Below are 11674 nucleotides of genomic sequence, written 5' to 3'. Positions count from 1 at the left end.
TCCGGTCCCTCCGCCGCGCACCGCCGCTGCCGGCACAGACCTTGGCACGTACCCAGTAGGTGCTCAGGAGGTGGTCGTTAAATGGGTAAACGGAGGACGCCTGGTCAGTGCTACGTTGGGGCGTGGGAGGCCGAATAGGTGCTGAGGCTTCAGGAATGGGGTACCTGGAGTCAGACCCGCGTTCGGGTCACAGCACTTGCCCCTTCCTAGCTGTGCGCTCGGGGCAAGTGGTACCGCCTCGCTGCGCTGCTGTTTCCTCGTCGGTAGAAGGAGATGGTGACGGTTTCTGCCCCTGGGTTGGTGGGAGGAGCAAATGGGTCAGTGCCTGTAAGTGCTGAGGGGCACAGCGCCTGGCACCTGATAGACTTGAGTAAGGCGCGGCCCCCGCTGCAGTTACCCACAGGCCCTACTAACACTTCTCTTCCCCGCTCTTTGTTCTCCCTCACTTTCTTGCTGAGACTCAGGAATCTTACTCTGTTCTGTCCCTTCTGTTCCATCTGTTGGCAGAATGTGGGGGTCCCAGCCTGGGCCCACGCACCCAGCATGAGCAGAATCTGGGAGTGAAGCCCCTCTATCTTGTGTGGTCACCATTGTCTCCTGGTCTCCTAAGCTTTTTGCACTCTTCCACACCCAGCAAAGTGCACCTTGATAAGCTTCTGACCTTGTGGGTTTTTTGATAGCCCGGCTTACATCCCATGTTTGTTCACTCACCAGGTATTGTTTGGGGTCCGTTGTATGTCAGCAACGTTCGGGGTTCTAGGGATGCTGTAGTCCCAGTCCCTGCCCTCAGGGAGTTTTCTAACCTGAGAACCAGCCTGTGCAGGTATAGGGGTTGCTTAACCTCAGTTTTCAGGACTGGCTTTGAGACTGTGGTGGGGAAGATGGGATAAGGATAGTCTTCCTGAAGGGGTGACCGGTAAGTAGCTTTCTTAGGTTTAAGTTACTTTGTAGCAATCTTGTCTTTTCCAATAGAATATGGGCCTCTACTGGATTTGTTTTCCAGTCCTCTCCTAGAAGGGTAACCCTTCTGAGTCTGAGGAAGCCAATTTTAGATTGGCTTCTGTATGGTTTGGACTGGAGGGCTACTGGAACTGGGGGAAAGGAAGGACTGGGGGAAGGCGTCAGACGAGCTCTGTTGACTGAGCTTGGAAACGTGAAGGAAAGATCAGCTAACAGTTATGCGTATAATGAAAACAAGCTTTGGTTCAAGCGTGGAGAGATTTCTAGATACTGCAAAGCACAAGGAGCTTGGTAGAATCGGGAGGGAGTAGTTAACAGTTCCGCGACTGCTGAGGTGGAAGTGAGCCATTGTTCAAAGTGTGTGTTCAGTTGAAACGGATGGGCCTGGGCTTAAGAGACCAGTGAACTTTTGCAAAATGGTGGCTGCAACTGAGGAAGCGTGGTCTTGTATTTTGGGTTGCTATCCTTGGGGAATCCTGGCATAGTGTTTTGAGAGCTCAGTTGAACAAACAGTGGTTGAGGGCTGGTTGTACCAGACACTGGTGGTCTTTGGAAGCTCCGCAAAGCATACAGACGAGAAGGCCATGGGTGAAGACTACTACGAGTCCATTAGAGAAGCTGGAAAACAAACGATGGGCTGCTGTGTGATGATGAGGTGCGGAATGTTCTCTGAGAGCCGAGAAGGACCAACGTAGTGTCAGAGGCAGTCTGTGAAGGTCTCCTAGGGGAGAACTAGCTCTTACAGTGTGTGTGTTGGAGGGAGCGGGAAAGGAGGACCGGGTCTTTGCAAAGGCCTACGGGTCTTGGCGTGTTCAGGGACTGTGGCAGGAAGCCCTTTGCAGCTGCACTGTGGAGTGTGTGGAAGGAAGAGTGGCCTGGCTAGACACAGACCGTTCGTTTTTCTAAAGCTTTATTTATTTGAGAAGAGAGAGAGTGTGGGGGAGGGGCAGAGGAGAGAGTCGCAAGTAGACACCTCACTGAGCCCAGACCCTAGATCATGACCTGAGCTGCAGTCAAGAGTCGGATACTTAACTGACCACCCCCCAGTGCCCCCAGACCATTTTTTAAAATGTTCTCCTCCCATGCTTTTGTCTGGCTAGCTAGTGACAGATGTGGCAGCAGGGAAATCACAAAATTTAATCTGGAGGGTAAGTGACTTCTTCAGTTTCATTACGCTCAGCTGTGAAATTTTAACACTTGAAAGAATGATAGATGTTGTGGCCAGACTTTAAGAATAGACTATACAACAGGGACATTATTGTCTTCCTAGAGACTTGGGAGATAGTCCTTAAACCATTTGAGTTGTAGAGTGCTCGGGAAACTCATGGTTCCTGTAGTACTAAGTGAATGATTTAGACTATGTACTGATAGCCTTGCTCCAGTTTTGAAGATCTGCCCACCGAGGTGGCATTAGGGTGCTGTCAGTCAGCATGAAGATCCACTGACCCCCTTGCAGGTATAGGGGGTTGATGGTAGGTACCCCTGGGAGAGGGAAGCATCCTGACTAGAAGAAGAATGTTGCAGAGTGGTGTCTTGTCATTTTAATGGAAATATTTGTGACCAAGGAAGCACTATTGATTTTAAAGATTGGATGGGGAATATTCCTTTGCTGTAAGACCTGAAGTTAACATTGTATTATTCATTCAGCAAGTCTTTATTGAGTATCTACTCTGTGCCAAAGCTATTGTTAGGTTATCAGGGTTTATATTTGTTGCTTATATTTTCAGGAGTGATGATCATTAACCTGCTTAGCAAGTAAAGGGAGTAAAGCTTGTGATGAGAGTATGAAGGATGTACACACAGTGACATGACAGAGAGGAGGGGCCGAAGGACTGCATGCTGTGCTCGGGGAGGCCCTTTGTGAAGGCAGGTTTGGAAGTGAGAGGAAAGATCACTGTAGTAAAGGGAATAGAGGCCTGAGTAGGGAGAGAGTGGGTCAGTGCCGCAGGAGCTTAGCAGACAGGTTGGGAGGGACAGGTATGTGAGGGACGGGCCAGGAAGGCTGGCCACGCAGAGCCTTATGTAGGCCCTGAAAGGCATTGGGTTTTTCTGGGAGCACTGGGGAACCCCTGAGGAATTTTGAATCAGATGGTAGTATGAGACCTACCTCTTTCTCTTTGGAAGAACTCTTATTTAAAAAAAAAAAGACTTTCTTCAAAGCAGTTTTAGGTTCACAGGAAAGTTGAAGAGAAGGTGCGGATTTCTCGTATATCCCTGCACATGCTTGGTCTCCCCCAGTATCAACATTGGAACATCTTTTACAATTGACGAATCTACACTGACACATCATAATCAACCAGAGTCCGTCATTTACTTATGGGCTAACTTTTGGTGGCGCACATCCTGTGGGTTTGGATGAATGTGTAATGACATGTGTCTGTCATTATGGTATCAGTATTTCGCTGCCCTAAAAGTCTGTGTTTTTTAATTTAGTTTATTCATCCCTTCCCCTCCCCGCACAGCCCCTGACGGCCATTGATCTACTGCCTCCATAGTTTTGCCTTCTCCAGAGCGCTGCATAGTTGTAATAATACAGGATGTAGCCTTTTCAGATTGGCTTCTTTTGCTTAGTAATATGCATTTAAGGTTCCTCTCTCTCTTTTCTTGGCTTATAGTCCATGTCTTTTTATTTTTTATTTTTTATTTTTTTTTAAATTTATTTATTTGACAGAGAGAGATCACAAGTAGGCAGAGAGGCAGGCAGAGAGAGAGGAGGAAGCAGGCTGCCTGCTGAGCAGAGAGCCTGATGTGGGGCTCGATCCCAGGACCCTGAGATCATGACCTGAGCCGAAAGCAGAGGCTTAACCCACTGAGCCACCCAGGCGCCCCAGTCCATGTCTTTTTAATACTGAGTGATAGTCCATCATCTGAATATACCGTTGTTTATTTATACATTCACCTACCAAAGGGTATCTTAGTTGCTTTCAAGTTTTAACAATTATGAATAAAGCTGGTATAAATATCGGGGTGAAGGTTTGTATATGAACATAAGTTTGCAACTCTTTTGGATAAATACCAAGGAATGTAATTGCTGGATGATATAATAAGATTATGTTTAGATTAGTTTTTTATTTTTTTAAGTAGGTTCAGTGCCCAGTATGGGGCTCAGACTCACGACCCCAAGATCAAGAGTTGCATGCTCTACAGACTGTGTCAGCTAGACACCCCAGATTGTTTAGTTTTGTAAAAACAAAACAAAACAAAACAAAAACATTGTCTTCCAAAGTGACTGTACCATTTCACATACCCACCAGCAACGAATGAGAGTCCCTGTTGCACCACATTCTCACCAGCATTTGGTGTTTTCAGTGTTGGAGATTCTGGCTGTTCTAATAGGCATATAACTCATTTTAATTTTCATTTCCCTGATGACATATGGTGTAGAACACCTTTTCATATGCTTGTTTGCCATCTGTATGTCTTTTCTGGTGAGGTGTCTATTAGGTCTTTGGCCCATTTTTAAATTGGGTTGTTTTCTTATTGTTGAGTTTTAAGAGTTCTTTGTATATTGTGGGTAGCAGGCCTTTGTCAGGTAAGTCTTTTGCAAATATTTTCTCCCAGTCTGGCTTGTCTTCTCATTCCCTTGAGATTGTCTTTTGCAGAGCTTTTTAGTTTTAATGAAGTCTAGCTTATCAATTATTTCTTTCATGGATCATGCCTTTGGTGTTGCATCTAAAATGTCATCACCATACTCAAAGTCATCCATGTTTTCTCTTGTGTATTTTTTAAAGATTTCGTTTATTTATTTGAGAGAGAGAACAAGCAAGAGAGCACAAACAGGGGCAGCAGCAGAGGGAAAGGGAGAAGCAGGCTCTCCGTTGAGCAGGGAGCCGGACATGGGACTCAATCCCAGGACCCCAAGATCACTATTGAAGTCAGACATTTAACCAACTGAGCCACCCAGACACCCCTCTCCTATGTTTTCTTGTAGGAGCTTTATAGTTTTGTGCTTTACATTTAAGCCTGTGATCCATTTTGAGTTAATTTTTGTGAAGAGTATAAGTTCTGTGTCTAGAATCTCTTTTTTTTTTTTTTTTTTTTTGGTATGTGGATGTCCATTGTTTCAGTATCATTTGCTGAAAAGACTGTCTCTACTCCATTTATTGCCTTTGCTGCTTTGTCAAGAATCAGTTAACTATATTTGTGCCAGTCTATTTCTGGGCTCTCTCTTTTGTTCTGTTGGTGTATTTGTTCTTTTGCCAATACCACACTATCTTGATTACTATAGCTTTATAGTATGTTTGGTAGTCGGGTAGTATCAGTCTTCTAGCTTTGTTCTTCTCCTTCTACTGGGTTGGCTATTTTGGTTCTTTGCCTCTCTATATAAACTTCAGAATAGTTTTGTTGATACCCACAAAATAATTTGCCTGAGATTTTGATTGGGATTGCATCAGATTTGTAGAGCAAATTGGGAAGATTTCACATCTGGACAATATTGAATCTTCCTGTCCAGAGAGCATGGGATATCTTTCCATTTATTTAGTTCTCTGATTTTGTTCATGGGAGTTTTGTAGTTTTCCTCATATTGATCTTATAGATATTATGTTAGATTTATATTTAAGTATCTCAATTGGGCAGTGCTAATGTAAATAGAATTGTTTTTAATTTCAAATTTCATTTGTCATAGGTGGGTGGTATATAGGAAAGCAGTTGGCTTTTGTATGTTAAGTTGTAGTATAATCTTGATACAATTGCTTATTAGTGTCAGGAGTTTTTTGTTGATTCTTCAAGACTTTCTACATAGATGCTCATGTCATTTGCAAGCAAAGAGAGTTTTATTTCTTCCTTCCTAAACTGTATACTTTTTATTTCTTTTTCTTGTCTTATTGCATTAGCTGGAACTCCAGTATAATGTTGGAAAGGAGTGGTGACATGAGGTCTTTCCCTTGTACCTGATCTTTATGGGGAAGCTTTGAGTGTCTTATTAAGAATGATGTTAACTGTTGCTTTTTTTAAATATTCCTTGACAGCTTGAGGAAATTCCTCTCTATTCCTGTTTACAGAAGTTTTTAGGATGAATGGGTGTTGGACAGCTGTTTATTCTCCTTCTCCTCCCTTTTTTTAAAGAGATATAGTTTACATACCATAAAATTTACCCATTTAAAGTGTACAATTCAGTGGTTTTTAGTATATCCCAGAGATATGAAACCATCACTACAATCAATTTTTAAAATTTTAAATATTTTTTTATAATTTTTTATTTTCTAATGAACATACATGTATTATTAGCCCCAGGAGTACAGGTCTGTGAATCACCAAGTTTACGCACTTCACAGCACTCACCATAGCACATAACTTTCCCAGTGTCCATAAAGAACTTTGTCATTACTCTCAAAAGAAACCCCATACCATTTAGCAGTCACCCCCACTCCCATCCTAGGCAGTCACTGATTAACTTTTTGTTTGTATAGGTTTGCTTATTCTGAGCATTTCATATAAATGGAATCAATATGTGGTTTTGTGTGTCTGTCTTCTTTCACTTAGTGCCATGTTTTCAAAGTTCATCATGTTGTAGCATATATCAGAACTTCACTCCTCTGATTCATATTCCATTGTATGGATATACTGTTATTTTGATGGATAATTGGTATTTTTAAACATTTTTACTTTTTTTTTTTTTTAAAAGATTTTATTTATTTGTCAGAGATCACAACTAGGCAGAGAGGCGGCAGAGAGAGAGGGGGAACCAGGCTCCCTGTTGATTAGAGAGCCCGATACAGGGCTTGATCCCAGGACCCTGAGACCATTACCTGAGCTGAAGGCCAAGGCTTAACCCACTGAGCCACCCAGGCACCCCTTAAACATTTTTACTTTTTTTTTTTTAAATTTTTAAAGATTTATTTATTTGACAGGCAGAGATCACAAACAGGCAGAGAGGCGGGCAGAGAGAGAGGAAAGGAAACAGGCTCCCTGCTGAGCAGAGAGCAGATGTGGGGCTTGTTCCCAGGACCCTGGGATCATTACCCAAGCCGAAGGTAGAGGCTTTAACCCACTGAGCCACCCAGGTGCCCCAATATTTTTACTTTTAATATTATTACCTTCATAATATTCTTGTGTAGTTGTATGTCTGTATGTGTTATTGTGTTTGTATTGCTGGGTTATGTGGTAACTCTGCTTTAACTGCTAGGCTTTTTCATAGTGGCTGCCTTATCATTTTATTTTCTACCGGCAGTGTATGAGGATTTCAGTTTCTTTACATTCTTGCTAATATATATTATGTCTTTATTATTATTATTATTATTATTATTATAACTATCTTAGTATTTAAAGTGATAGCTCATTGTCCTTTTGTTTTGCATCTCCCTGATGATTAATGATGGTGAGCATCTTTACTGTGCTTATTGGCCATTTTTATGTCTTCTTTGGAGAAATGTGTACTCAGATCCTTTGCCCATTTAAGAATTGTTTCTTTATTATTGAGGTTTAAGAGGTTTTTTTTTTTTTAATATATTCTGGGTACAAATGCATTATCAGATATGTGATTAATAAATATTTATCCCAGTTCTGTGAGTTGTCTTTTCAGTGTGTTGGTAGGGTGGTTTTTTTTTTTAGGAGCACAGAAGGTTTTGATTTTTTTTTTTTTTAAGATTTTATTTATTTATTTGTCAGAGACAGAGGGAGAGAGAGCGAGTGAGCACAGGCAGACAGAGAGGCAGGCAGAGGCAGAGGGAGAAGCAAGGAGCCCGATGCGGGACTTGATCCCAGGACCCTGGGATCATGACCTGAGCCGAAGGCAGCTGCTTAACCAACTGAGCCACCCAGGCGTCCCCAGAAGGTTTTGATTTTGATGAAGTCACAGAGTTCATTCTGACTGCTTTGTAAGAGCACAGGTCCTAGAGATCAGGTGTGGAAGCAGGAGAGCCGTCAGAAGAATGCTATAGAGGTTCAGGTGCGATGTGTGATGGCTTCATCTTGGGTGTGGCCACAGAGATGGTGAGAAAGGGACAGGTGTGACATAGGTTAGGAAATAGAGTGAATGGAGTGAGGTGAGGAGTTGTTGTAGGGGTGAAGGAGAGGGAGAAGGAGAAGTCAGGGCTGAGCGCTAGGATTTCAGCTCGAAAAACTGATTCAGAATTTGATTATACAGCCCATTATCTGCCACAGATTTGTGATCATTTTTTTTTAAAGATTTTATTTATTTACTTGAGAGAGAATGAGTGAGAGAGAGCATGAGAGAGGAGAAGGTCAGAGGGAGAAGCCGACTCCCCAAGGAGCTGGGAGCCCGATGCGGGACTCGATCCTGGAAGTCCGGGATCATGACCTGAGTCAAAGGCAGCTGCTCAACCAACTGAGCCACCCAGGTGCCCTGTGATCATTTTTAATCTCTGCTGAGACCTGGTAAGTGAGGGAGGGATCCTTATACATTTTTGAAGCTGATAGAATTATTATTGATTGTGCCAAAGAGATGATTCCAGGGACTCTGACCTTCTATATTATCCATTAGTACCTACTAAGCCACCACAAATAAACATGCAATCCAAGTTAGAACAGTGTGCCTGCTCTGTAGCTGTTTCAGGATGAATCCTCTGGCCCTCTTCGAACCAGACCGCAGTCTGAAATCCCCTTGCAGAGATTATGGAGCTGTCAGTTAATAGTATCACATCAAGTGAATTAATTTTTAAAATATAAATGTCATATTTTGACAAAGCTACTTTCTGGAAAATGCCTTTTAAAGGAGGAAAATTGTACCAGCTGACATTTGTGAACTGCTTAGTATTTCCACTTGCTTCCTAGGAGGCCTTGCCTGCTAAAGTAGAAAGTAAAACATTTTGGTTGGGAAATTTTTGGTTTATGTATACAGTGTGTCCTCTGCAGTTTTTCTATAGAGTCTTGAAAAATCACGTCCTAGGGGAGAATTTAATGACAGGGCAAGTGCTTGTGATTTATTGAGTGTGTGCCTGCCTGTCTGTAGCCGTCTGTATACATAGCGCATCTCTGTGGGGGGGGCGGTTATGAGTGGCATTTATTTAGTTCCTTGTAATTTTCCATATTCCAGTTTTTTTAACAGTAAACATTTATGACTGTTATAAAAGAAGATTTCATTTTAAAAACATTATGTAAATTATGCAAACTTATCAGTGTGTTTGCATGCACAGACTCATTGAGGTAACAAAGCCTTTTCTGCTCCTATTCTTCTCTGATACTTGAAGATGGAAAGAAGATTGTTGAAATGGGAGCAGTTTCCTCATCTCAGAAATGGAGGTAACAGTGGTCCTGAGCTCCTAGGATATGTTGTGAGGATGTCATGAGTTAGTGTGCTAAGGATCGTTTCTGTGATGTAACATCAGTAGCTATTACCGTTATTGCTGCTGCTGTTGGTGTTTTGGAGTTAGTGTCCCATGTCCTTGAATGACCTACCTCTTTTCCCACGGTATCTGTCAGCAACTGTTCTCACGTGAGTTTGTCTAAGAGCCATTTCATTTCCATTTGATTTCTGCATCATGTGAACCTTGCCCACCTTTCTGGAATACTTGCATAAACCAAAGATTGGTCTTGCTCTTAAAAAGTTCTAAGTTTATGAGCTGTGCTGCCGTATGAGCAGAACCAACATTCTCATCCAGATGCCTGTTGCACTAGGCATTTAAAGCTATGGGAGCTTGGGCACATTTCTGAACCTCCCAGAGCTTCAGTCTCTGCTACAAAAGGGTATATTAAGTAAGTTTTCTTAAACATCACAGAGGGATATGATTCTTTTTGTTACCTTTAGGAGGGCTCTCATAAATCGCCCTGCTTGCTTTACTGTATTGACTGTTGTGATTATCAAACAGAATAGGAGTCTGAGAATGTTTGCAACACTGGATATGCCATACACATCCAGGGGTTATTATTCCAGCATTGAAGTGGGGCCGTAGTGGCGAAAAGATATTTTGCTGGTCTTCCATTCTTGTCACTCATTCCTTCCTTGCAAATTTTCCTTTTATATAACTCATTCAGCTATTCAGTAAATACTTACTGAGTGCCTCTGTTATGCCTGATCCTTTTCTAGGTGCTGGGGACTATAGGGTGAGTGAAGCAGATGTGATCCTATTCCTGTGAGCCTTACGGACCAGTGATGGTAGGGGGGTCAGGCAGAGATGGCCAGTCAACAGCAAAGAAAAAGGAGATGTGAGAAGGCAAAGCAAGGAGAGGCGAATAGACAGTACTCGGTGGTGGTAGGAAGCCCACTTTAGGGGGTGGGCAGGTGGGGTCTTGTGGAGAAGGGGACATTTTAGCAGAGACCTACATGCCGAGAAGAAGCAAAATCTGAGTCACATCTGGAGAAAGAGCATTCCAGTAGAAGGAACAGCCAATGCAAGGGCTCCTGGGTGAAAATGAATTGGGTGGGAGTTTCATTATAAGAGAACTTGGAAGTTGGTTGGTCAACTCTATAGGAATAGAAAACCCACAGTTCCAAATCCAGCATCCCAACAAGTTTTTACTAGAGGGGCTTAGTCTCCATGGAACTGAAGGAGTGAAATACGCTTCCAGCTTGAATCAGGGACAAGACACCCATCTGTAAGCTGCTACTTGTCTGTTAGAACGGTGACTCTGGGATTGGAAGGGCCCAGGACTTGGAGGGAGAAGACCTAGATTCAGGTCTTGGCTGTGTGGTCTTAGGCAAGTCTTGTGACCTTTGTGTCCTTAATACCTTCCTCTCAAAGTTGGGGCCGACACCACTGATCTTACAGGTAGGTAAGGATTCAACGAGTGATTAAGCACATCATAAATTACACTGCGCTATGTGAGGACTGAGTATCCTTATTGAGGAAGTTTGAATTTAGAGCGCCAAGAGGTATTGGTCTCATGGTGGAACTGTTGTATAACTGAGTCTCTGGATGTCAAGGAGGCTGCAGACATCCAGCTGGGGGACACGTTTCTCTGCTGTCTCAGCAGTGAGTGTGTTTCTCCATCAGGACTGGTTCATTGTTCTCCTGGTACAGTGTCTTTCCTGTTGCTCTTTTCCATGTTCCGTTCCTCTTGGGGGGCTTCATAGTTCAGGATGTTTCCAGTGAAGCCTTTTCCACATTGCTCCGTTCCTCTTCTCATCAAGACCCACAGATTAGCACTAACCACATGAGGTTTTGTGTATCTTCACTGTTTCTTTTGCCCGTCTGGCTATATCATAAACTGCTTGAGAATAAGAACTGTTTTTAATGTTCTTCCCTTTCCTCCACAGTACTTAGCACAATGTGAATTGCAGGGGCCCATATGCATTGAGGTGCCTGTTGAATTAAAATGCTCAAAAGTGATCTTAATGAAACCAGATACTTTGTCCATTCAGATGAGCTCCATGTACAATTTTACCCACCCTCAAGTTCCTTCATCCCACTGCTATACATGACTTCTTTTTGGCATGACTAGAGGTTGAAAGAATTATAATGCCTTGTTCTTTAGCCCCCAGGTTTCCCCAGATGCCAAGTAAACATTCCTTTTCCTGCCTGAAGATCATCTGTGACAACCTTGGCCATGGCATCAGTATCAGAGCCCATTACATTCAGAGAGTTCTGCCCCTTGTACTATCTCCTCAATGCCATTCCCACAAAGGTCCAGAAGGGCTTCCGCTCTATTGTGGTCTACCTCACAGCTCTTGATACCAATGGGGACTACATCGCTGTGGGCAGCAGCATCGGCATGCTCTACCTGTACTGCAGACACTTCAACCAGATGAGAAAGTACAACTTTGAGGTGAGTCTTGCTTTTCTTTACTCCTTAGCATGCAGTCACCATGGCTAAC

The 11674-nt window shown here is 43.0% G+C and overlaps 1 protein-coding gene across 2 annotated transcripts in view; it reads left to right on the top strand.

Annotated features, from left to right (window-relative positions):
* The window catches only part of TECPR2 (tectonin beta-propeller repeat containing 2), a 98529-nt gene that overhangs the window by 632 nt on the left and 86223 nt on the right, over positions 1-11674 (top strand). For both annotated transcript variants that reach the window (XM_082737413.1, XM_082737412.1), the window contains exon 2: positions 11335-11625. In XM_082737413.1, the coding sequence (XP_082593539.1) occupies positions 11407-11625 (219 nt within the window). In that variant the 5' untranslated portion in view covers positions 11335-11406. The remainder of the gene's footprint in view (positions 1-11334; positions 11626-11674) is intronic.

The sequence above is a fragment of the Mustela nivalis genome (genome assembly GCF_964662115.1).
Source record: "Mustela nivalis genome assembly, chromosome: 6".
Lineage (NCBI taxonomy): Eukaryota > Metazoa > Chordata > Mammalia > Carnivora > Mustelidae > Mustela > Mustela nivalis.
This window is presented reverse-complemented; position numbering and strand designations above follow the sequence as displayed.